Here is a 27826-nt window from a genome sequence, read left to right as displayed (position 1 = left end):
CTGATCTGATTGTGAAAATCAATCATTGAGTCTTGGCACCTGCTTCTTTTTGGAAAGCCGATTAAGAGTTTAGTCTTCACGCACAGACTCTGGAAAGTTTTCCTTCCTTTCCACATTCATTTGTTACAGAAGAGGTCGAGTCACAGAGCTGTGATGATGTTAAAGTCGATTAATAAAACAAATGCTCAGCTCTTAATTGTTTGACAAATACTACCTAGCGATGCAATATAATTCCCTCAATATACCCGAGGTGTCCTTCAATTAAGTTACTCTGAAGCGATAGTCGTGGCTCAGTGAGTAGCACTCTCCTCTTCTGAGTCAGAAGGCTGTGGGTTCAAATCCCACTCCAGAGACTTGAGCACAAAAATCCAGGCTGTCACTCCAGTGCAGTGCATGGAATTCCATAGGATACACGGCACAGAAACAGGCCATTCGGCCCAACCAGTCCATGCTGGTGTTTATGCTTCACTCAGGTTTCCCCATCTAAATATATCAGCATAAACCACTATTCCCTTCTCCCTCATATGCTTGTCTAGCCTCCCCTTAAATTCATCTATACTATTCGCTTCAACCACTCCCTGTGGTAGCGAGTTCCACATTCTCACCTCTCTTCGGGTTAAGACATTTCTTCTGAATTCCCCATTGGATTTCTTGGTGACTATCTTATATTGATGGCCTCTAGTTATGCTCTTCCCCACAAGTGGAAACATTCTCTCTGTATCCAATCTATCAAAATCTTTCATAATTTTAAAGACCTCTATTCGGTCACCCCTCAGACTTCTCTGTTCAAGAGAAAAGAGACCCAGCCTGTTCATCCTTTCCTGATATGTATACCCTCGCATTTCTGGTATCATCCTTGTAAATCTTCTCTGCACCCTCTCCAGTGCCTCTATATCCTTTTTATAATATGGCAACCAGAACTGTGCGCAGTACTCGAAGTGTGGTCTAACCAAGGTTTGATACAGGTTTAGCATAACTTCCCTACTTTTCAATTCTGTCCCTCTAGAAATAAACCCTAGTGCTTGGTTTGATTTTTGTATGGCCTTGCTAACCTGTGTCGCTACTTTTAGTGATTTGTGTATTTGTACTCCGAGATCCCATGTTCCTCTACCCCACCTAGACTCGCACCCTCCAAGTAATAAGTGACCTCCCTATTCTTCCTACCAAAATGTAATACCTCACATTTAGTTGTGTTGAACTTCATTTGCCTATTATTTGCCCATTCCGCAAGTTTACGCATGTCCTCCTGTAATTTGTTGCAGTCCTCCTCAGTATTCACTATCCCCCATAATTTGGTGTCATCCGCAAATGTAGAAATTGTGTTTTTCATTCCAAAGTCTAAATCGTTAATGGAAATTGTGAACAAAAGTGGTCCCGGCACTGATCCTTGTGGAACACCACCACCAAACTTCTGCCACTGTGAATAGCTGCCCTTTACCCCCATCTCTCTTCTTTCTGTCTTGAAGCCAGCTAGCTATCCATTCTGCTACTTGTCCCCTGACTCCGCATTCTCTGACCTTGATCATCAGTCTTTTGAAAATCTAGATAAATGACATCTACTGCATTACCATTGTTTACTCTCTCTGTGACCTCTTCAAACAATTCAATGAGGTTGGTGAATCAAGCCTTTCCCTTTTGAAATCCATGCTGACTATTCATTACTATATTTTTGGTTTCTAGATGTTCTTCTATTTGCTCCTTTAGTAGGGATTCCATTATTTTTCCTACCACCAATGTTAAGCTGACTAGTCTATAATTCCCTGGACATGTTCTATCCCCCTTCTTAAATAAAGATATTATGTTAGCTCTCCGCCAGTCCTCTGGCACTACACCTTTTTCTAATGAATTATTCAATATGTGTAGTAATGCCTCTGCTATATCTTCCCTAGATTCTTTTAAAATGCGTGGATACAATCCATCCGGACCAGGGGTTTTATCCTCTTTGAGTTTGATTAGTTTATTTAATATATCCCCTCTTTTTATTTTAAATGTACTTATTTCATCCTCCAAAGTCATGTCCACCTGTTCTAAGTCCCTGGTAAATACTGAAGCAAAATAATTATTTAATATTTCTGCCATCTTTCTATAGTTACCTATGGTATTATCCTGTCTATCCCTTAATGGCCCTATTCCCATCCCAACCTTCCTTTTTTTATTGATGTGCCTGTAAAATATTTTACTATTTTGCTTTATGTTCCGTGATATTTTAATTTCATCGTTCCTCTTTGCCTTCCTAATTGTTTTTTTGAATTCTCTTCTAATCTCTTCGTATTCTCCCTTATCATGCACTCCCCTGCTGTCTATGTACTTAATATATGCTTTTTTCCTTACCCTCAATTACTGAGGGAGTGGTGCACTGTTGGAGGTGCCGTCTTTCGGATGAGACCTCTACTCATTGGAGTTCAGAAGAATGAGAGGCGATCTTATTGAAACATATAAGATTGTGAAGGGGTTGGATCGGGTGGATGCGGGGAAGATGTTCCCGATGATGGGTGAAACTAGAACTAGGGGGCATAGTCTTAGAATAAGGGGCTGCTCTTTCAAAACTGAGATGAGGAGGAACTACTTCACTCAGAGGGTGGTAGGTCCATGGAATATGCTGCCCCAAAAAGCTGTAGAAGCTACATCATTACATAAATTTAAAATAGAAATAGACAGTTTCCTAGAAGTAAAGGGAATTAAGGGTTACGGGGAGCGGACAGGAATTTGGACATGAGTCTAGGTTCGGATCGGTCATGGCCCTGTGGGTAGCGGAGCAGGCCCAGGGGCCGTGTAGCCTGATCCTGCTCCTATTTCGTGTGTTAGATTCAGGAGATGGTTCTGTGATAGTGGATTGGCGGTTAGGATCAGATCAGCCATGATCTTATTGAATGGCGGAGCAGGCTCGAGGGGCCGATTGGCCTACTCCTGCTCCTATTTCTTATGTTCTTATGTTCTTATGTTCTTATGAGACTTTAAACTGCTCTCTCAGGTGGACGTAAAAGATCCCATGGCCACTATTTCAAAGAAGAGCAGGGGAGTTATCCCCGGTGTCCTGGCCAATATTTATCCCTCAATCAACATCACAAAAACAGATTATCTGGTCATTATCACATTGCTGTTTGTGGGAGCTTGCTGTGCACAAATTGGCTGTCGCATTTCCAACAGTGACTACACTTCAAACGTACTTCATTGGCTGTAAAGCTCTTTGGGACGTCCTGAGGTCATGAAAGGTGCTATATAAATGGAAGTCGTCTTTCCTTTAGAAATGGCAGAGGAAATCTTCACAGGCGAATTGATGTTGTTGCTACGGGTGGTGACCAGAGGAAATCTTCACAGACGAATTGATGTTGTTGCTAAGGGTGGTGACCAGAGGAAATCTTCACAGACGAATTGATGTTGTTGCTACGGGTGGTGACCAGAGGAAATCTTCACAGACGAATTGATGTTGTTGCTAAGGGTGGTGACCAGAGGAAATCTTCACAGGCGGATTGATGTTGTTGCTACGGGTGGTGACCAGAGGAATTTTTTTCCCTCTAAACCGTTCATTCCAGGTGTTGAGCACAACTGGATTCAGAAAGGGAGAGTTTCAATAGAGTACGTGAATGAGAGAGATTGAGAGAGAGATTGAAAGCAAGCGAGTTGAGAGATGTACAGAGAGATATGGAGAAAGGGACTTGCTTTCATTGGGCACCTGACCTCCACCTCAAAGTGTTTCACAGACAACCAATCACTTTAACACTGACAAGACATGAATGGAAGAGAGTCACATTTTCTAAACTTGGGCTTTGGGATGTCCTGAGGTCGTGTGAGATGCTATCTAAATGCAAGTTATTTCTCTCATGTCTCTTTCTCTGGTTTTTGACCTCTCCCAGGAGATCCCCTGACTGCTGGTGGGGGTGCTGGGGGAAAGGGGGCAAAATGATGTGTGTGACACCATGCTAGGATGGGAAAAGTTTGATGGTCTTTTCTTGTCCTTATTCAGATGTGGTTTGCAATGGACTCATTAACATAGCCATATGAAATCCCTCCCTCCACCGCTTTATCAAATTATCAATCCCTTTAAAGTAAAATGGGTCAATGTCTTTGTTAAAAGAAATTTCACACAAATGTGTTAATGTATTAGAGACTAATACTGTAGAGCCCGATTTCAACCCACGTTATCTGAGAATTAAGTGTTAGAAATGTAAAAATAAATAACGGGTGTTCGATCTGTTCCCTTCCAGCCGACGGTGATAGTTAAAGATTTACCCCTTTGACTTAAGCTTGATGTTAGCTAGAAGCAAACTTACTCACCTGTGTGAAGGTGCTGGTGTGCATCGTGGACACTTGGATATGTAGAACGATTCGGTCGATGAGAGGCTTGGGCCCAGTTAGGAATCCGATCCTCAGCCTATTTAAACACAGAACAAGATCAGAGGCTTCAAATACTTGCTGCCTATTTTTAAATTTGTGTTTTTATGGACGGGGAAGGTTGCGTTATTCAGCTGAAGCAGCTCAATGAACGTGGCTCCATTTCTTCATCAAGAATGGCGTACATCAAAGTCCACGTTGAGCTCCTCCCCAAAACTACCCTGACTAAGTCTCTTACTCCCGAACTTCACCAACTGGTGTTGAGGATGATTATTTAAACGGGTTTGACCTTGTATTCTAACAGCTGTTCCAACAGAAACCATTGTTCTTTGAAATGTCCGAAAACTGTGACACGGTGGATGAGGACAGGGCACGTAGTGTTGAAGCTTCCACTATGTTAAAGTCCCAATCTGAGCCACCCAGTGTAATCCAGGCACCTTTGTGAGGGATGAAAGAAATGGCTCTCTCAGAGATTTAGATTCTCCATACTCTTCTCTCAGACAGTCCCTCGGAACCGAGGATGACTGACTTCCACACTAAAAATGAGTTCTCAGGTGACTGATGAGTCCAATGCGGGACCTAATCTGTCACAGGTGGGGCAGACGGTGGTTGAAGGGGCGGGTGGGGTGCTTGGGTTGATGTGCGCTCCTTCTGCTGTTTGCGCTTGGCTTCCACTTGCTCCCAGCGAAGAGACTTGAGGTGTTCGGCACCTTTCCGGATGCTTCTCCTCCACTTTGTGCAGTCTTGGGCCAGGGGATTCCCAGGTGTCGGTGGGGATGTTGCACTTTTTCAAGGAGGCTTTGAGGGTGTCCTTGAAGTGTTTCCTCTGCCCACCTGGGGCTCTCTTGTCATGTCGGAGCTCCGAGTAGAGTGCTTGTTTTGGGAGTCTCGTATCGGGAATGCGAACGATGTGGCCGTCCATCAGAGCTGATCGAGCGTGGTCAAAGCTTCGATGCTAGGGATGTTGGCCTGAGCAAGAACACTGATGTTGGTGTGCCTATCCTGCCAATGGATTTCCAGGATCTTGCGGAGGCAGCGTTAGTGGTACCTCTCCAGTGCTTTGAGGTGCCTGCTGTACATGGTCCATGTCTCTGAGGCATACAGCAGGGCAGGTATCACTGCTGCCCTGTAGACCATGAGCTTAGTGCCGGTTTGAGGTCCTGGTCTTCAAACACTCTGGCCTAGAAATTCAGTTAAGGCCCGCCAGCAGGCTAACGCCCAAAGGTTAGCGCTGCGCGCGGAGCCAGGTGCGCCCGTCAGATATTCGGCTTTTGCGCCCCAAGTCGGAACCGGGTGCTATTCCAGGGTGTGCCCGCCCCCGCTTGGGGCGCTGAAACTGAATTTCTGCACTGTAGGCCCCGCTGCGCCACCCACTGCGGAGCGGCAGGCTGCGGTACTGCAGGCCTCCTCCTTCTCTTAAGGGGGAGGTGCCTGCAACAGTGAGATCGCCGCTGGATTGTGCCGGCAAATGAGCCCGGCACCACGGAGAAGTGCCGGGCTCGCGGAAAGCAGCCGGCAATGCCGCGGGGGGGGGGTGGAGGAGGCCGGGGAAGGAGGTGCGGGCAGGCGGCCGCCGAAAAAGCGGCCGGCCGCACCTCCACCTTAAAGCGCCCCAGTAGCGCAGCAGTACGGCCCCGTTTTTCAATCGCTGTTTGCGGCCACTGCAGAAGAGGCGGCCGCAAACAAATATGGGGTTTGGGCAGGAAGCGGGGCGGAACCGGGGCACTGCGCACACCGATGACGTCATCGGTGTCGGCGCAGCGCTACCGGCTACCGCCGCCATTACCACAGCGCTGAATATCAGCGCACCCTCTTACACTGGTGCAGAAACCCTATTTGGGCGGTAACTGGGTGCAAAGCCCACTGAATTTCTAGCCCTCTCTTCCTCAGGCGACCGAAGGCTGCACTGGCACACTGCAGGCGGTGTTGGACTTCGTCGTCGATGTCTGCCCTTGTTGACAGTAGGCTCCCGAGGTATGGAAAGTGTTCCACGTTGTCTAAGGCCTTGTCATGAATTTTGATATGGTAATTCGATGACAGAGGATTACAGTGTTCTCCATACAATGACAAGTTAAGATAAAACAATAAAATGCACATTTTAAATCATTAGATGGGGTTGGGTGAAGAAGACCCATTTGATCTCATCCCTTCAGGATCCTGAGGAATGCTGATTAACAGGCAGTTTAACACCTCATACAAGGAGTGGCAGCTCTGAAGATGTAGCACTCCCTCAGTACTCTACTGGATTTAAGATGCTCCTTAAAACCTACCTCTTTGACTAAGCTTTTGGTCACCTGCCCTAATATCTCATGTGGCTCGGTGTCAGGTTTTATTTGATAATCGCTCCTGTTAAAGGCCTTGGGACCTTTCACTACATTAAAGGTGCTGCATAAATGCAAGTTGTTGTTGTTGGTTTGTGAGCCCAGATTATCAAACCAAGTCCCAGTGAGGGGCTCCAACCCATAATCTTCACCATCGACTGAGTCCATTGGTTGGAATCATACCTAGCACAAAGGAAGTTGGCTGTGGTTGTTGGAGGTCATTCATCTCAATCACATGACATCACTGCAGGAGTTCCTCAGGGCAGTGTCCTAGGCCCAACCATCTTCAGCTGTTTCATCAATGACCTTCCCTCCATCATAAGGTCAGAAGTGGGGATGTTCGCTGATGATTGCACACTGTTCAGCACCATTCGAGACTCGGCAGATACTGACGCAGTCCGTGTCCATATGCAGCAAGACCTGGACAGCATTCAGACTTGGGCTGACAAGTGGCAAGTAACATTCGCACCACACAAGTGCCAGGCAATGACCATCTCCAACAAGCGAGACTCTAACCATCTCCCCTTGACATTCAATGGCATTACCATCACTGAATCCCCCACTATCAACATCCTGGGGGTTACCATTGATCAGAAACTGAACTGGACCAGCCATATAAATACTGTGGCTACAAGAGCAGGCCAGAGGCTGGGAATTCTGCGGCGAGTGTCTCACCTCCTGACTCCCCAAAGCCTTTCCACAAGGCACAAGTCAGGAGTGTGATGGAATACTCTCCACTTGCCTGGATGAGTGCAGCTCCAACAACACTCAAGAAGCTCGACACCATTCAGGATAAAGCAGCCCGCTTGATTGGCACTCCATCCACCACCTTCAACATTCACTCCCTCCACCACCGGCACACTGTGGCTGCAGTGTGTACCATCTACAAGATGCACTGCAGCAACTCGCCAAAGCTCCTTCAACAGCACCTTCCAAACCCGCGACCTCTACCACTTAGAAGGACAAGGGCAGCAGACGCATGGGAACATCACCAACTACAAGTTCCCCTCCAAGCCACACACCATCCTGACTTCACAGAAACACAGAAATCACAGAAACCCCACAGTGCAGATAGAGGCCATTTCGGCCCATCGAGCCTGCACCGACACATATCCCACCCGATCCCCGTAACCCCTACACCAACACATATCCCACCCTATCCCTGTAACCACACGTATTTAATCCCCCTAACACTAAGGGTCAATTTATCATAGCCAATCAACCTAACACGCACATCTTTGGACCTGTATCGCCATTCCTTCACTGTCGCTGGGCCAAAATCCTGGAACTCCCTTCCTAACAGCATTGTGGGTGTACCTACACCATATGGACTGCAGCGGTTCAAGAAGGCGGCTCACCACCATCTTCTCAAGGGCAATTAGGGATGGGCACTAAATGCAGGCCTAGCCAGTGACGCCCACATCCCATCAATGAATTTTAAAAAAAAGCACAAATGGAAAGCAAATATTTGAGTCACAACATCACTTGGCAGAGGTAAGATTCAAACTCATGCCCCTAAGAGTTTAGAGCGTTGGCCCATTATCACAGTAATCAATGCAGCTTTATTTCCCATCAAATTCTATACTGATTATTACAGATAGAATGGGGCTCAATTGACTTTTCTAGCTTTGGTTTGAGCAGATTCTAAAGTGAAAGACGCCAATTCTCAAGTTATGTGAAAAGGAACATTCAACTTTAAGGTGATCAAGATCCTGAAAATAAAGATTGGATAAAGTACCTGATTTGGTAGAGTACAATGAAGTAGAGGCTCTTGCACAATATCTCCTACAAGACACCTTTGGAGGTAATGTAACCTTCTGGCAAGTCATGCAGACCTATTCTTCCCTTTGCGCAAAGTCCCATTCACCCATCACCCCTGTGCTCACTGACCTACATTGGCTCCCGGTCCGGCAGTAGAGCACTGAGGTTGTCCACTGGATGGTCTTTGAACGTAACGAGGAATCGTCTCAAGTCAGGAGAGAGCCGCTCGTGCTCTTCACATTAAAATCTAACTGGCTGTAGACGGGAGCTTCTTATAGCGGCCTAGCTCCTATCAGGCAGCTCCGCACTGCGCATCGCAAGTTGTCAGTCTGAGACAGTCTGCAGTGGGTGTCAGCTGTGGATCAGTGGTAGCACTCTAGCCACTGAGTCAGAGGTTCTGGGTTTGAGCACATAATCTAGGCTGACACTTCAAGTGCAGCACTGAGGGAGTGCCGCACTGTCGGCGGTGGCGTCTTTCAGATGAGAGGTTAAACCTAGGCTCTGTTTGCCCTCTCAGCTGGATGCAAAAGCTCTTCTTTGAAATAGTATCTTGTGAGTTTTGCCCGGTTTCCTGGCCAATATCGTTCCCTCAACCAACGTCACTTAAAAAAAAAATCAATATTACCTGATCATTATCTGATTACTGTTTGTGGGACCTTGCTGTGCGCAAATTGGCTGCCATGTCTCCCGAGGCTGGGAAAGGTGCTATCTAAATGCAAGTTCTTTTTCTGGTGTAGCGCAGCTCCAGCCTCATGGAATGCTAAGGTTAAGGCGTTCCCACTGGCTGGCTTGGGAACAATGTGAACGTAACGAGGAATCGTCTCAAGTCAGGAGAGAGCCCATGTTCCCCGCTCGTGATCTCCACATTAAAATCTAACTGGCTGTAGACTGGAGCTTCTTTTCATTGGGCAGAAGGCAGTGCTGGAGCAGGCTGCCCAGCTACCTACCCTTCAATAAATCTCAAAGTCAAGACAGCATCCTTACCCTGAAGACAGGACCTTGGAGAAGGAGTCTGCCCTCATGACTCTCCCATCAACATCCAAAGAAAGGAAAGATGGAGCCCAAGGCTGCAAATCAAATGCAAAACACAAGAGAGCCACAATCAGTTGTTTATACAGAAGAACAATTTGAAGCCCTTTCATGGTGTGTCCGCTGTGGGTCAGCAGGAAGCACTCTTGCCTCCAAATCTAAGATTGTGGGTTCAAGTCCCACTCTAGAGACTGGAGCACAAAAATCTAGGCTGACACTCAAGTGCAGCACTGAGGGAGGTGCTGCACTGTCGGAGGTGCCGTCTTTCGGATGAGACATTAAACCGAGGCCCCGCCTGCTCTCTCAGGTGGACGTAAAAGATCACATGGCACTACTTCAAAGACGAGCAGGGGAGTTCTCTCCAGTGTCCTGGCCAATGTTTATCCCTCAATCAACATCACTAACAAACAGATTATCTGGTCATCATCACATTGCTGTTTGTGGGAGCTTGCTGTGCGCAAATTGGCCGCTGCGTTTCCCACATTACAATAGTGACTACACTTCAATTGGCTGTAAAGCACTTTGGGACATCCTGAGTCATGAAAGGCGCTATATAAATACAAGTCTTTCATTCTTTAAAAGAAGCTACCGCTTTGGGATGTAAATCTCACCATTTAATAATATTAGTAAACAGCACATTAACACTGCAGGAAAGCCCTCCGCCTGCTATTTCACTAGTTTCTTTTAAACGGTGAGAGAAAGAGCGTTAACGTTTCGGGTCGATGCTCTTTGTTTTGGGGAGAGGTCACTGGCCTGAAATGTTGTTAATTCTGATTAACATAAAATAGCAGAAAGAATTTCATCTGAATGCACTTAGGCTTTCGTTACCATGGCAACCCCTTCATGTCTAAATGCTTAAAGAGTGAGTTCCATTCGTCTCCTAAACAAATTAGAACGAGTTCCTGCAGGATCAACATTAACAGCCTTGTTACGGCATTCATGAATCTTTCTCTTCAAAATGTGGAACCGCTCAGCCTAACAGTATATGGGAGAACGCCTCAACATGCAGTTCAAATGACAATTGGTGAGGTGTTGACTAAGTGACTATGCATCTTAATTTAGTTCCTTCAAGCTGTTGGGTTAAATAATTCCAATGAGCTCATCAGTTGTTTCAAATATAGATGATGACGGTGAGCAGCGAGAATCAAAAAGGGAGACTTTTCTGGCTTTGATTTTTATGATTTATTCTCGGGATGTGGGTGTCTCCAGCAAGGCCGGCATTTATTGCCCATCCCTAGTTGCCCTGAACTGATTGGCTTGCTCGGCCATTTCAGAGGGCAGTTCAGAGTCAATCACGTTGTTGTGGGACTGGAGTCACATATGGGCCAGGCCGGGTATGGGCGGCAGATTTCCTTCCCTAAAAGGGCATTAGTGAACCAGTTGAGTTTCTACGACAATTCATGGTCACTCTTACTGATACCTGCAATTTTCATTCCAGATTTTTAAAACTGAATTCAAATTCTCAAACGGCCATGTTGGGATTTGAGCTCACGTTGTGTAAATCACTCGCCCAGTAACATAACCACTGCACTCTATTTGTGTTTGTTCTCCCAGCACAAAGACATAGAATTTGTAACGATAATGACAGCCTAACATCTGTCATTGGGAAAATGCTGGAATTGATTGTTTTATGTTCCCCCCTCCCTTATGTCCCTTGATTTTCCATTATAATTGGGATGCTTTTAGTGTCTTCTACCATGAAGAAAGATACAAAATATTTGTTCAAAGTCTCTGCCATTTCTTTGTTTTCCATTATTAATTCCCCAGTCTCAGCCTCTAAGGGACCAATGTTTACTTTAGCTACTCTCTTCCTTTTTATATACTTGTAGAAGCTCTTACTGTCTGTTTTATATTTCTTGCTAGTTTACTCTCATAATCTATTTTCTCTCCCTTTATTATTTTTTTAGTCATCCTTTGCAAGTTTCTAAAAATTTCCCAATCTTCTGGCCTACCACTAATCTTCGCAACATTGTATGCCTTTTCTTTCAATTTGATACCCTCCCTAACTTGCTTAGTAAGCTACGGATGGTTCATCATTCTCGTAGAGTCTTTCTTTCTCACTGGAATATATCTTTCTTGAGAGTTATGAAATATCTCCTTAAAATTCTGCCACTGCTTATCTACCATCTTATCTTTTAATCTATTTTCCCAGTCCACTTTAGCCAACTCTGTCTTCATACCCTTGTAATTGCCTTTATTTAAGTTTAAGACATTAGTTTCAGACCCAAGTTTCTCACCCTCAAACTGAATGTGAAATTCTATCATGGTATAATTACTTTTCCCTCGAGGATCCTTTACTATGAGATCATTAATTAATCCTGTCTCATTACACATTACCAGATCTAAAATAGCCTGTCCCTTGGTTGGTTCTCCAATGTATTGTTCTAAGAAACTGTCCTGAATACACTCTATGAATTCGTCCTCAAGGCTACCTTTGCCAATTTGATTAGTCCAATCTATCAGAAGATTAAAATTGCCCATGATTATTGCAGTATTTTTCTTACAATCCCCCATTATTTCTTGATTTATACTCTGTCCCACAGTATAGCTACTTTAGGGAGCCTATAAACAATTCCCACCAGTGACTTCTTTCCCTTATTATTTCTTATCTCCACCCGAACTGATTCTACATCTTGATCTTCTGAGCCAAGATCATTTCTCACTACTGTACTGATCTCATCCTTTATTAACAGAGCTGCCCCACCTCCTTTTCCTTTCTGCCTATCCTTCCAAAATGCCAAATACCCCTGAATATTCAGTTCCCAGCCTTGGTCACCTTGCAGCCATGTCTCTGTAATGGCTATCAGATCATATCCATTTATTTCTATTTGTGCCAACAATTCATCTATCTTGTTACGAATGCTGCATGCATTCAAATAAAGAGCCTTTAATTTTGTCTTTTTACCATTTTTCCCTACTCTGACCCTATTTGCTGGTGCACACTTATGCTTGTATGCTCTGTCCCTTCCTGTCACACTCTGGTTATCATTACCCCTCTCGCTACCCTGCACTATTGCCTTGTCCTATCTCTTTAACTTTCTAAGTTCCCCTCACCTGAACCCTCCATCCACCCTCCCCCCCCTTCCCCCCCACTAGTTAGTTTAATGCCCTATCTACAGCCCTAGTTATTCGATTCACCAGGACACTGGTCCCAGCACGGTTCAAGTGAAGCCCGTCCCAACGAAACAGCTCCCTTTTTCCCCAGTACTGGTGCGAGTGCCCCATGAATCAAAACTCATTTCTCCCACACCAGTCCTTGAGCCATGCATTCAACTCTCTGATTTTATTGACCCTATGCCAATTTGCTCGTGGCTCAGGTAGTAATCCAGAGATTATTACCTTTGTGGTTCTGCTTTTTAATTTAGCCCCTAGCTGCTCATACTCCCTCAGCAGAACCTCTTTTTTAGTCTTACCTTTGTCATTGGTACCTATGTGGACCACGACAACTGGATTCTTCCTCTCCCATTCCAAATTCCTCTCCAGCCCTGTGGAGATGTCCTTAACCCTGGCACCGGGCAGGCAACACAGCCTTCAGGACTCGTTCTCGGCTGCAGAGAACAGTATCTATCCACCTAACTATACTGTCACCTACCACTACTACATTCCTTTTCACTCCCCCAACTTGAATGGCCCCCTGTACCATGGTGCTGTGGTTAGTTTGCTCATCCTCCCTGCAGTCCCTGCTCTCATCCACACAGGCTGCAAGAACCTCGTACCTGTTGGACAAGTGCAAGGGCTGAGGCTCCTCCAGTGCTACCTTCTGGATCCCCATATTTGCCTCACTCGTAGTCACACCCTCCTGTCCCTGATCACGGACCAAATCTGAAGTATTTAACCTAAGGGGTGTGACTTCCTCCTGGAACAAAGTGTCCAGGTAACTTTCTCCCTCGCTGATATATCGCAGTGTCTGAAGCTCAGACTCCAGCTCATTAACTCTGAGCCGAAGTTCCTCGAGCTGCAGACACTTACTGCAGATGAGGTTGCTGTGGATCACACTGGGGTCCACCAGCTCCCACATACTACACCTGCAACACATCACCTGCCCTGCCATCTCGATTGTATTTTATTTAACTAATTAGGTTTTCAAGTTTTGAAATACTCAATTGTCTATTAATAGTCTTCAATCTCAGTAATAACCTTGTTTAATTTATTACAATTAGTTATATGCTTTAGGTCTTTACTGTAACTTAGCCCACAGTCCTAATTTAACCCGAGTTGTTTATTTTTTTTTATGTATCAAGCAGAACCTCTTACCCCCACCTCACCGAATTCCCTCAATCACCAAATTCCCATGGCACTATTTCGAAGAAGAGTAGGGGAATTGCCCTGGTGTCCTGGCCAATATTTATCCCAAATTTCAACATCTCATTGCTGTTTGTGGGAGCTTGCTGCGCACAAATTAGTTGCTGTATTTCCTACATTACAACAGTGACTACGCTTCAAAAGCACTTCATTGGCTGTAAAGCCCCTTGGGACATCCTGAGGTCATGAAAGGCGCTATAGAAAGGCAAGTCTTTCTTTCTTTTACCTTTTCAAACTGCAGAAAGTAATAAGGATCATCTTCAATGATCAGTAAATCGTATTTTCTGGCAATCTGCAAAAACAGAAGTACACATCAAATTTATAAAGTGGGAAGTTTTTCCTAATGTCTTCATTTCTAGGCGTCAATCGTTGCTCTATTTTATGACAGTTTCAGTTTACAGCACTGACAGTTTCAGATGTGGAAGTGCCACCTGCAAAGGAGTGAGTTTTCAGACTGGAGATTGTGGCCAAAGTGGCCTAAAAAGGCATCAAGGTGTCTTCAACATGGAGTTTCCAGCATTCCTGCAGATCTCTGGGAAAACAGAAAGGGATGGGCAATAAATGCTGGCCTTGCCAGCAATGCCCAGATCCCATGAACGAATAATTTAAAAAAACTGCTCTCCCTTTGTCCCACCATTGGAGACCAGGCCTTCAGCCATCTAGGCCCCACGCTCTGGAATTTCCTTCTCAAACCTCTCCGCCTCCTCTGTTAAAACCTCTTTAAAGCCCATCTCTCACTCCTGCTAATATCACCTTCTTTGTCTTGCCATCCATTTTTGTCCAATTCTGCCTCTGAAGTGCATTAGAATGTTCTTCGACATTAAAAAGATGTAGATCAGTGCAAGTTGTTGAATTTGCTTTGTTAATCCAACATGGAAAAGATAATGTTGTCGACATAGAAGTGAGTCAAGTTGCATGGAAAGTAGAAGGAGAGAAAAGAGCAGAAGAGTCAAGAAGGAAGAGATCAGGAAAGGAAGAGAGAGAGAGAGAGAGGTGGAGAGAAGTTTAAGAGCTCCATCAGCCAGAAATAGGCAGATAATTCAAGTAATAAGAGTAAAATATAAACTTGTAATGAGTAAACTTGTAATGAGTAAAGCCATCTGATGCTAAGTTACCCAAGTGAACAATCCAAATAACCTCAGACATGAATTCCATCAAATATCTACCTCAGTGCCTGCATACTCTTACTGTTTAACGTGAAGAGTTAATAAAGAAATGTTAGTTCATGGTTTCATGGTCTGACTTCTTATTTGATTACTTAGCAAGAAGAGATGAACTCTTTCACTCAACAGTTTATATGTATCCTAATAGGGGTTGGTAGTATAATCAGGACCAGTTGATGAGCCAAATTCAGGTACTTAGTGCTTCCCTAGACAGGGGACGGTGACATTCCTGACAGTTCTTTGTGGAGGAGTTGAGTTGAAGGATTCGTCGGGGAACACTTTGATGCAAGGTTCACCGCTCGGGAACCGATCCCAATGTCCTTATAACTGATGACAGCATCTTGCTTATTGGATATTCTATTCACATGTCAATCTGAAACTGATTTTTGTTGAGACATTTTTCTAGAAGTGACTCTTGATATTAGTGGACAAACATTGAGTCAGCGCATTCCAGATCATCACAACTCGCTGCATAAAAAAATTCTCCTCATCTCGACCCCAGTTCTTTGCCAATCACCTTAAATCTGTGTCCTCTGGTTACCAACCCTCCTGCCAGTGGAAACAGTTTCTCCCTATCTACTCTATCAAAACCCTTCACTTCTTGCTTTAAGGCTTTCTGGTACTGATCACACAAGATGTCACAAAATGATGTCCACAAATACAAGTGATTTTGATCAATGGAAAACTTGCTGAGCAACATCAGCTAAATGAAAATAATAAACACACAAAAATACAAACACTTGGAACTTTAGAGCACCCCTCGCATGGCCACCCCTGCCGATGCTCCGGCCGACCGCCCCCCACCCCCTCCCCCACCCTGTGATCCCCGATCCCCCACTGCCAACCCCCCCGAACCCCGATTGCCGACTGCCGACCCCCCTCCCGCAATCCCTCCCCCGGACCGACCCCTCGCACCTGCAGGCCTACCCGCCCGCAGCCAGCCAGCCTCTCAGTGTCTGGCTGCGGGTGGGAATCGGAGGCCTCACACGCAAATCAGGCCCTGCCATTAAATCAGCCGGGACTGTAGGAAACTCAGCCGCCTGGGAATCCAGCCCGCCTCGGAGGCCTCCTGCCCCCAACCGGCCATTATGTCCTGATAACAGGTATTGTGAACAAGACCCTCAGAAATGCGACGGTTCCTCCAAAGCGTCCAGATGCCAATTTGTTTATCGTCTTGGCCCACTGTCCCACTTCCTATCGCTATCTTGGGCCCATCTCGTTTCTCAATGTATTGACAAAGGTTAATCAAACAGACGTGAATCACACATCCTGCACTTTCAGCAGAACTAAACAGCAGAGTTAGCCAAACTGTACCCTGACGCATTAAACCTGAAAGCATCCTGGGAATGAACAACTTTAACCATTTCATTATTTCTAACTACAGCGCAAATCCACGAGACATTTATAAGTAAAAAGAAAGCAAAAACCTCAATCATCTATGAGATTAAACCAGATCCTAACCCTACGTATACACGACTAGGGTATCTTACAACTGGTCTTCAGTGGAGGAATGGAGAGGGCAGGAGGCCAGCAAGAACTTGGGAGAGTCAGAGAAGCAGAGGGTTCGGGCTGGTTGTGGGCAACGGGGAAGAGAGCTGGAGCCAGGCTGTGGGTGGGTTTTGAAAATGAGGACCATGCATCATGTGAAGTGGAACCAACATCTATTAGTGTTGCCAACTCTCTCCAGGATTATCCTGGAGTTTCCAGGAAGTTTAAGATTAATCTCCTGGATTTACCATCTCTCAATATTCTGGTTGTGCCTTACCTGATCTCATACGAGCAATCCGGGAGAGAAATCACCGGGATGTTAAAAAAAGGCTCTGTTATCCCCCCATTTTCATTAAACACTTTCGCTCATTCATTTGTAAAAATATTGGGAGATGGAATAAGAAGCCGTTTCTCTGTGCGGGGCGGTTGGAGGTCATGCGATGAAACCTCCAAGACTATGTCCAAGCAGAGTTTGGCAACCTTACCGTCCATCAATATTCTTTGTTGTGCCTTACCTGATACACCTCCCTCTTCCGGTCCGCAGTCATGGAGGCTCCAGTTGGGTTTCCGCCATTTGGAATCATGTACAGAACTCTTGGAATATCAGAGACTGGATTCTTCGCATCCTCCGGCTTCCACTTTGAAAGGGTATCTGACAGAGATTGTGGGATCAGTCCATGTTGATCACTCGCGATGCCGAGGATCTTGCACCCTCGTGGTTGGAGCTGTGCCGAAACAAGGGCTATTAACTGATTGGTCATTCCTTCCTCAAGGCGTTTACAATACAATTGAATAGGATTACATAGGATATATGGCACAGAAACAGGCCATTCGGCCCAACAAGTCCATGCCGACCATAATGCTCTACTCGAGCCTCCTCCCGTCTTTCCTCATCTAAATCTATCAGCATAACCCTCTATTCCCTTCTCCCTCATATGCTTGTCTAGCCTCCCATTAAATAAATCTATACTATTCACTTCAACCGCTCCCTGTGGTAGTGAGTTCCACATTCTGTGTGGAGTTTGCACATTCTCCCCGTGTTTGCGTGGGTTTCCTCCGGGTGCTCCGGTTTCCTCCCACAGTCCAAAGATGTGCGGGTTAGGTTGATTGGCTATGATAAATTGACCCTTAGTGATAGGGGGATTAAATACGCGGGGTTACGGGGAGAGGGCGGGATATGTGTTGGTGACGGGGATCGGGTGGGATATGTGTCGGTGCAGGCTCGATGGGCCGAAATGGCCTCTATCTGCACTGTGGGGTTTCTGTGATTTCTGTGATTCTCACCACTCTTTGGGTAAACAAGTTTCTTCTGAATTCGTATTGGATTTCTTGGTGACTATCTTATATTGATGGCCTCTAGTTATGCTCTTCACCACAAGTGGAAACTTTCTTTCTGTATCCACTCTATCAAAACCTTTCATAATTTTAAAGACCTCGATTAGGTCACCCCTCAGCCTTCTCTTTTCAAGAGGAAAGAGACCCAGCCTGTTCATCCTTTCCTGATTGGTGCACCCTCGCATTTCTGGTATCATCCTTGTAAATCTTCTCTGCACCCTCTCCAGGGCCTCTATATCCTTTTTATAATATGGCGACTAGAACTGTACGCAGTACTCTAAGTGTGGTCTAAGCAAGGTTCGATACAGGTTTAACATAACGTCCCTACTTTTCAATTCTATCCCTCTAGAAATAAACCCTAGTGCTTGGTTTGCTTTTTTATGGCCTTGCTAACCTGTGTCGCAACTTTTAGTGATTTGTGTATTTGCACTCCGAGATCCCTTTATTCCTCCACCATACCTAGACTCGCACCCTCCAAGTAATAAGTGACCTCCCTATTCTTCCTACCAAAATGTAATACCTGACATTTATCTGTGTTGAACTTCATTTGTCAATTATATGCCCATTCTGCAAGTTTATTATCTTACAATAGAGCATAACGGGCATTAGTGGCCACTGCTGTTGGATGAAGGTTTCTTTGAAATCACATGCATAGTCAAATAAGAGCTCCCCCTGATGCCTCATTTAGTAAGTGCACTGATTAACATGTACCTGAGCCACAATGTTTCTCAGATTCGATCCCTGGGCTGTGCGGTTAGCCAGCCAGTGTGGTGCTACAATTGCCCCGACTCCCAAGGTGGGGTGTGAGGAGCGGGAAAAAGATATGAATCAGTCAAGGTTCTTATACCTGATCGTGATACAGTAACTGTGCTGGGAAGTGCGGGTGTGTCGATGTTGGGGGAGGGCAGGATCAGGCCTAGTTTTTTTGTCCCTTTCCATGGTGAAACAGCCTGCCGACATTGGGCGCTTGGGTGCAGTATTGGAGGGTGTCCCATTCCTGTAGAACCACGACCAGGCATTCAGCAGAGGAGAGAACATTGGGTTGGTGGGAATTCAAATCCCACCACGGCAGTTTGAGAATTTGAATTCAGTTTTTAATATGCGGAAATAAAAAGCTTGTATCAGTAAAAATGATCATGAAGTTGTCGGATTGTCGCAAAAGCCCAACTGGTTCATGAGGGAAGGAAACCTGCCGTCCTTACCCGGTCCAAATTATATGTGACTCCTGTCCCACGACAACGTGGTTGACCCTTAACTGCCCTCTGAAGTGACCAAGCATCAAACCGTGAGAGCATTGAGGGAGCAGCTACACCACATGGACTGCAGCAGTTCAAGGAGATGACCCACCACCACCTCAGGACAACTAGGGATGGACAGTAACTGCCGGCCTTGCCAGCGATGCCCAAACCCCGAGAATGCATAAAAACTGACAGCATTTTAAACGCTTCTGTGTCTATTGTTGTATCAGTGGGTCTCACACACTTGAACTCCAAGTGTTCCTTTAGAGTCTAGTTATTGGCATAACAATGGGTTGTGGACATGGATTTTCAAAAGGCATTTGATAAGGTTCCACATTAGGAAGCTTGTTGATAAAATTACAGCATTATGTGGCAGCATCGGTAAAACGGGCAGAGAGTAATGGTTGACAGATGTTTCTCAGACTGGAGGGATGTAGACAGTGGTGTCTCCCCCAGGAGTGAGTGTTGAGACCATTGTTCAAAGAGAGAGAAAAAGAGAGAGAGTAAAAAGAGAAAGAGAGAAAGTAAAAAGAGTGAAAGAGAGCAAAAGAGAGGGAAAAAAGGAGAGAAAAAGACAGAGAAAAAGACAGAGAAAAAGAGAGAGAGAAAGAGAGAAAGGAAAGAGAAAAAGAGAGAGAGAGAGATAAAGAGACAGAAAACAAGAGAGAAAAAGAGGCGGAGAAAGAGAGAGACACCCTGGTCCAGTCCTCAATCACCCCTGACACCCTCTCCCCATCCCATGGCACCTTCCCGTGCAAGCGCAGGAGAAGCAACACCTGCCCTTTTACCTCCTCCCTTCCCACTGTCCAGGGCCCCAAACACTCCTTCCAGGTGAAACAGCGATTTACTTGTACTTCTTGCAATTCAGTATATTGTATTCGCTGCTCATGATGCGGTCTCCTCTACATTGGAAGGCTAAACGCACATTGGGTGACCGCTTTGTGGAACACCTCCGTTCAGTCCGTAAGGGTGACCCCGAGCTTCCGGTCGCCTGTCTCTTTAATTCTCCGCTCCACTCCCAGTCAGACCTCACCGTCCTCGGCCTCTTACACTGTTCCAATGAAGCTCAACATAAGCTCGAGGAACAGTGCCTCATCTTTCGATTAGCCACTTTACGGTCTTCTGGACTCAACATTGAGTTGATCAATTTCAGACCATAAACTCTGTCCCTATTTTTTTTTCACATGGCAGCTGTTGATGATTCTGCCATTGCCATTTACACTTCAACTAGACTCATCTTTTGTTTCTTAACTTGTCTCATTACCATCTCCTTTTGCCTTACACCATCATCCCTTTTGTCTTTTAATCTCTCCTGCCTTCCAGCCTATCACAGACGTCCCCTCCCCGCTTTCCCTGCCCCTGCACTTGCTTAAAAATCTGTTACATCTCTAACTTTTCCCAGTTCTGACGAAGGGTCATCGACCTGAAACATTGGCTCAGAGTGTGGGTTTGGAGGCGGGTCCGCTGTCAAAATCAAAATGATTGACAGCGGGTTGGGAACCCGCTCTGAACCCGCCTCCAGGTAAGTTTCCAAAGTGTCGGGTCTGCGACTTCAGAACACCAACCAGCGGGGGAGGCATTTAAGAGAGTAAATTGATTGTTAAACACTTGTTAACTACGATTTTGCCAGCCGATTTCTATTTTCCCACATTTTTAACGGGGTTCCCGTCGTTCGGAGATCACGTCAGGTAAGTAGCTCGGGTTCTCTGTGTCTCCCCATTGCTGTCAATAGGTGACTGCTGCAAAAGTGGTCTGAAAGCTACCGATCCCGACCGCCCCAAACCCGCCTCGGTCAACAAAATCACAGCCATTAACTCTGTTTCTCTCTCCACAGATGCTGCCTGACCTGCTGAGCATTCCCAGCAAGCTTTAAAATACTTCTTACTGAGGCCAGTGTCCCAGGATATGCCGGAGTCTGTAGAAGAATGGTGTCCCCAGGACCGAGGAGCATCTCAAACACCTGGAAAAACGGGAAGAGAAAAAAAATACTTCACTGTTTAGCCCACAGGCATGAGGATTTGAGAACATGAACCTTCCCGGGTACGGGATCACTCCACAACCTCGCAGGACAACAGCAGCAGCAGTCTAATGCTACGGATTACTGGAATTTTTGAGGATGTAACTGGTAAAATAGATAAGGGAGAACCAGTGGATGTGGTGTATTTGGACTTTCAGAAGGCTTTTGATAAGGTCCCACATAAGAGATTAGCGTGTAAAATTAAGGCACATGGGATTGGGGGCAAGGTATTGACTTGGATAGAGAACTGGTTGGCAGACAGAAAGCAAAGAGTTAAAATAAATGGGTCTTTTTCCGAGTGGCAGGCAATGACTAGTGGGGTACCGCAGGGATCGGCCCTTGGACCCCAGCTATTCACAATATATATTAATGATCTAGACAAGGGAACTAGATGTAATATCTCCAAATTTGCAGATGACACAAAGCTGGGTGGGCGTGTGTGCTGTGAGGAGGATGCCGAGGAACTCCAGGATGATTTGGACAGGTTGGGTGATTGGGCAGAAGCATGGCAGATGCAATATAACGTGGATAAATGTGAGGTTATCCACTTTGGTGGCAAAAACAGGAAGGCAGATTATTATCTGAATGGCAATAGATTGGGAGAAGGGGAAGTGCAACGAGACCTGGGTGTCCTTGTGCACCAGCCGCTGAAGATAAGCATGCAGGTGCAGCAGGTGGTTAAGAAGGCAAATGGCATGTTGGCCTTCGTAGCGAGAGGGTTTGAGTACAGGAACAAGGATGTCTTGCTGCAGTCATACAGGGCCTTGGTGAGACCTTATCTTGAGTATTGTGTGCAGTTTTGGTCGCCTTATCTGAGGAAGGATGTTCTTGCCATGGAAGGAGTTCAGCGAAGATTCACCAGGCTGATACCTGAGATGGCAGGAATGACGTATGAGGAGAGATTGGGTCGATTGGGCTTGTACTCGCTGGAGTTTAGAAGAATGAGAGGGGATCTCATTGAAACTTATAAAATTCTGACAGGACTGGACAGACTAGATGCAGGAAGGATGTTCCCGATGGTTGGGGAGTCCAGAACCAGGGGTCACAGTCTAAGGATAAGGGGTAGGCCATTTAGGACAGAAATGAGGAGGAATTTCTTCACACAGAGAGTGGTGAACCTGTGGAATTTTCTGCCACAGAAGGCAGTAGAGGCCAATACATTAAATATATTCAAGAAGGAGTTGGATGTATTTCTTAAGGCTAAAGGGATCAAGGGGTATGGAGGGAAAGCAGGGACCGGGTACTGAATTTGGATGATCAGCCATGATCGCATTAAAAACTAAAATTTACCAGAATATCTTTCCCAACCTGCCCGCGCAACGCCGGATTTACACCCCGTCCGATTTTGATCACCATTGAAGCGAATGCAGCGGTTAACCCCCCTGATCTTCTTCGAAATAGTGCCATGCGTAAGGAGACGTGGCAGGATTGTATGAAATAAAAACATTTTTAAATCATAAGACTACAAGGATGGCGAAAGCCCTGAAGCTATGCAAACAGTCTGGCCTAATTGAACTTTGTGGACACAGCAAACAAGGCAGTTAATCAATGAACCAGAACACAATGCAAGTTGACCTAAGGGCTTGCTAACCAAATCATCTCTGAGACCAAGGAACCAGAACACAATGTGAGGTGACCTAAGGGTTTGCTAACCAAATCATCTCTGATATCAAGGAACCAGAACACAATGTGTGGTGACCTAAGGGTTTGCTAACCAAATCATCTCTGAGCAGATCAGTGAGTGATCATGCACACAGAAACCCTATAAAAAGTAATGAATTCTGAACTGCGGACACAGACGGGAAACACAGCCAAGATGAACCCAAGGACTGCAGCCAAGAGGAAGACAGGATCCTGATGAGTGAATCAGACCCATAGACCTACAACCAATTCGGATTGATCAACTGAGGGTGATTGTATGTATTGGCCAAACGCGTGTAAGGGCACAGATATTGCATGTAAGTATATAGATATTGCAATATAATCCATAGTTAAGTGCATAGTTATTGCAAATATTATTGATCGAATTCAATAAAGTACCATTTGATCGGATCTTGTTTGACCTTGTAGTATTTCAATAAGTCTCAAGGTCTGAGCACAAAAGTGAAGTCTTACAGGTTTTCTGGCGACCCTGAGCAGTGATTTTGCAATGTCGGACAAGAAGGAGAAAACTATGGAGAGTTTAGTAATTGGATACGTTACAAAAAAATCGTGGGTTTCGGACCCTTGGGTGAAAGATATAGCTGGTAGTTCGGAACATAAGAACATAAGAAATAGGAGCAGGAGTAGGCCAATCGGCCCCTCGAGCCTGCTCCACCATTCAATAAGATCATGGCTGATCTGATCCTAACCTCAAATCTCCTATCACTGTGCATCCACCCGAACCCATGTGATCTCCCGGGAGAGGCGAAAAACCAGATAAAGACCCAATGGCCAATTTGGGAGAAAAAAATCTGGGAAATTCCTCTCCGACCCATCTAGGCGATCGAAATTCTTCCAGGAGATCACTCTGTCCCTATATTTTCTACAGTACTTACCTTCTGTAAAGGCGATCTCCACCCCAGCCAGGAACAGGAATAAAACCATCTCCTGAAATCTAACACAGAATTAGAACACAGTAGGAGCAGAAGCAGGCTACACGGCCCCCAGGCCCACTCCACTACCCACAGGACCATGACCATTCCGAACCTAGACTCATGTCCAATTTCCTGCCCGCTCCCCGTAACCCTTAATTCCCTTTACTTCTAGGAAACTATCTATTTCTGTTTTAAATTTATTTAATGATGTAGCTTCCACAGCTTTCTGGGGCAGCAAATTCCACAAACCTACCACCCTCTGAGTGAAGAAGTTTCTCCTCATCTCAGTTTTGAAAGAGCAGCCCCTTATTTTAAGATTATGCCCCCTAGTTCTAGTTTCACCCATCATTGGGAACATCCTCACCGCATCCACTCGATCAAGCCCCTTCACAATCTTATATGTTTCAATAAGATCGCCTCTCAGTCTTCTGAACTCCAATGAGTAGAGTCCCAATCTACTCAACCTTTTCTCATATGACCACCCCCTCATCCCCGGGATTAACCGAGTGAACCTTCTTTGTACTGACTCGAGAGCAAGTATGTCTTTTCTTAAGTATGGACACCAAAACTGTATGCAGTATTCCAGGTGCGGTCTCACCAATACCTTGTACAACTGCAGCAATACCTCCCTGTTTTTATATTCCATCCCCCTAGCAATAAAAGCCAACATTCCATTGGCCTTCTTGATCACTTGCTGCACCTGCATACTAACTTTTTGAGTTTCGTGCACCAGGACCCCCAGATCCCTTTGTACTACAGTACTTTCCAGTTTCTTGCCATTAAGATAATAACTTGCTCTATGATTTTTCCTGCCAAAGTGCATAACCTCACACTTTCCAGTATTGTATTCCATCTGCCAAATCTCTGCCCACTTACTTAGCCTGTCTATGTCCCTTTGCAGGTTTTTTATGTCCTCCTCACTCACTACTTTCCGTCCCATCTTTGTATCATCTGCAAACTTTGATATGTTACACTCGGTCCCCTCCTCCAAATCGTTAATATAGATTGTAAAGAGTTGGGGACCCAGCACTGACCCCTGCGGAACACCACTAGTTACTGGTTGCCAATCTGAGAACGAACCATTTATCCCAACTCTCTGCTTTCTGTTAGAGAGCCAATCCTCCACCCACGCCAGAATATTACCCCCAATCCCGTGATTTTTTATCTTGAGCAATAATCTTTTGTGTGGCACCTTGTCAAATGCCTTTTGGAAGTCTAAATACACTACGTCCACTGGTTCCCCTTTATCCACCCTGTATGTTACTTCCTCAAAGAACTCCAGCAAATTTGTCAAACATGACTTCCCCTTCATGAAACCATGCTGAGTTTGTCCTATTAAATTATGTTTATCCAAATGTCCCGTTACTGTCTCCTTAATAATGGACTCTAACATTTTACCAACCACAGATGTTAGGCTAACAGGTCTATAGTTTCCAGCCTTCTGCCTACTACCCTTTTTAAATAAGGCTGTTACATTAGCAGTTTTCCAATCTGCCGGGAGCTTTGCTGAGTCCAGTGAGTTTTGGAAAATTATTACCAATGCATCCACAATCCCTACCGCTACTTCCCTCAAGACCCTAGGATGCAAGCCATCAGGTCCAGGGGACTGTCTGTGTGGAGTTTGCACATTCTCCCTGTGTCTGCGTGGGTTTCCTCCGGGTGCTCCGGTTTCCTCCCACAGTCCAAAGATGTGCGGGTTAGGTTGATTTGGCTATGATAAATTGACCCTTAGTGTTAGGGGACTAAATACGTGGGGTTACGGGGATAGGGTGGGATATGTGTCGGTGCAGGCTCGATGGGCCGAAATGGCCTCTATCTGCACTGTGGGGATTCTGTGATTCTGTGATTCTGTGATTTATCCGCCTTGAGTCCCATTATTTTACCAAGTACCACTTCCTTAGTGATTTTAATCGTATTTAGTTCCTCCCCCCCTAGAGCCCCCTGTTTGTCCAGTGTTGGGATATTCTTAGTGTCCTCTACTGTAAAGACTGATACAAAATAATTGTTCAGTGTTTTTGCCATCTCCATGTGTCCCACCATTAATTTCCCGGTCTCATCCTCTAAGGGACCAACATTTACTTTAGCCACCTTTTTTCTTTTTATATAACTATAGAAACTTTTACTGTCTGTTTTTATATTTTTTGCTAATTTACTTTCATAATCTATCTTCCCTTTCTTAATCAATCTTTTAGTTATTTTTTGCTGTCATTTAAAGACTTCCCAATCTTCCATCCTCCCACTTGATTTGGCTACCTTATATGCCCTTGTTTTTAGTCGGATACTATCCTTAATTACTTTACTTAGCCACGGATGGCTATCTTTTCTTCTACACCCTTTTTTCCTCAGTGGAATATATATTTTTTGGAAGTTGTAAAATAACTCCTTAAATGTACACCACTGATCATGTACCGTCTTACCCTTTAATCTATTTTCCCAGTCCACTCTAATACCTTCATAGTCTCCTTTATTCAAGCTCAGCACGCTTGTTTGAGATCCAACCTTCTCACCCTCTAATTGAATATGGAACTCAACCATGATATGGTCACTCATTCCAAGGGGATCATTTACTAGGACATTTTTAATTAATCCTGTCTCATTACACAGGACCAAATCTAAGGTTGCTTGCCCCCTGGTCGGTTCAGTTACATACTGCTCAAGAAACCCATCCCTAATACACTCAATGAACTCATCCTCAAGGCTGCTCTGCCCAATTTGATTTGTCCAGTTAATATGATAATTAAAATCCCCCATAATTATAGCTGTTCCCTTATTACAAGCCTCAACTATTTCCTGATTAATACTCTGTCCAACAGAGTTGCAACTGTTCGGAGGCCTATAGATTACACCCACTAGTGTTTTTTTCCCCTTATTATTCCTTATCTCCACCCAAACTGTTTCACTATCCTGCTCCTTTGACTCAATATCATTTATCTGTGTTATAGTGATTCCTTCCTTTATTAACATAGCCACCCCACCTCCTCTCCCTTCCTGCCTGTCCTTCCTGATTGTTAAATAACCTGGTATGTTTAATTCCCAGTCATGGTCACCCTGCAGCCATGTTTCTGTAATGGCCACAAGATCATACCCATATGTCGTTATTTGTGCCATTAACTCATTCATTTTAGAAACATAGAAACATAGAGATAGGAACAGGAGTAGGCCATTCGGCCCTTCGAGCCTGCTCCGCCATTCAATGAGATCATGGCTGATCTTCGTCTGAGATCATAGCTGATCTTACCAGTTCAGTACCCCGTCCCCGCTTTTTCTCCATAACCCTTAATCCCCTTAGCCTTCAGAAATATATCCAATTCTCTCTTGAAAATATTTATTGAATTAGCCTTCACAGCCCTCTGTTACGAATGCTACGTGCATTCAGATAAAGAACTTTCAAATATGTTTTGTAACACTTAGTTCCTGTTTTTTCCCTTTTTAGTACTTTAATTTTTGCTCCATACCTTCTGTCCCTTCCTGATACATTCTGTTTTTAAATTCCCCCACTGCTACCTAAGTCTATGACCTTCTCTGTTGTCATTTCTTTATTTGCTCTCTAGAAACCTCCCCCCCACTAATTAGTTTAAAGCCCTCTCTACAGCCCTAGTTATATGATTCGCCAGGACTCTAGTCCCAGCACTGGCCTAGCGGAGTCCGTCCCAACGGAACAGCTCCCTCCTGCCCCAGTATTGGTGCCAGTGTCCCAAGAAGCAAAACCCATTTCTCCCACACCAGTCTTTGAGCCACGCATTTAACTCTTTAATTTTATTTATACTAGCCATATTCGCTCGTGGCTCAGGTAATAACCCAGAGATTATTACCCTTGAGGTTCTGTTTCTTAATTTGACCCCTAGCTGCTCATACTCCTTTAACAGAACCGTCTTCCTTGTCCTATCTACGTCGTTTGTACCAACATGGACCACGATAACTGGATCCTCCCCCTCCCACTCCAAGTTTCTTTCCAGCCCAGAAGAGATGTCCTTAACCCTCGCACCGGGCAGGCAACACAGCCTTCGGGACTCCCGCTCTTGACTGCAGAGAACCCTATCTATCCCCCTAATGATACTATCCCCTACCACTACAACATTTCTTTTTACTCCCTCCACTTGAATGGCCCCCTGTACCACGGTGCTGTGGCCAGGTTGCTCATCCTCCCTGCAGTCCCTGCTCCCGCCCTCACAGGGAGTAAGAACCTCAATCCTGCTGGAGAAGAACAAGGGCTGCGTCTCCTTCAACACTACATCCTGGATCCCTGTACCTTCCTCACTCGTAG

General features: G+C 45.2%; 1 protein-coding gene across 1 annotated transcript in view; it reads right to left on the bottom strand.

Annotated features, from left to right (window-relative positions):
* Positions 1-27826, bottom strand: part of LOC147124005 (kynurenine/alpha-aminoadipate aminotransferase, mitochondrial-like) — a 121061-nt gene that overhangs the window by 21188 nt on the left and 72047 nt on the right. The window contains exons 5-9 of the mRNA XM_085977001.1: positions 20855-20929; positions 16912-17121; positions 13972-14037; positions 9399-9481; positions 4276-4372 (exon numbers count right to left, since the gene is read on the bottom strand). Of these exons, the coding sequence (XP_085833127.1) occupies positions 4276-4372; positions 9399-9481; positions 13972-14037; positions 16912-17121; positions 20855-20929 (531 nt within the window). The remainder of the gene's footprint in view (positions 1-4275; positions 4373-9398; positions 9482-13971; positions 14038-16911; positions 17122-20854; positions 20930-27826) is intronic.

Source organism: Somniosus microcephalus, chromosome 1, assembly GCF_052327205.1.
Source record: "Somniosus microcephalus isolate GS21.2 chromosome 1, FLI_Smic_1.0, whole genome shotgun sequence".
Lineage (NCBI taxonomy): Eukaryota > Metazoa > Chordata > Chondrichthyes > Squaliformes > Somniosidae > Somniosus > Somniosus microcephalus.
Note: the sequence above shows the minus strand (reverse complement) of the source record. Positions and strands in the feature narration are given on the sequence as shown.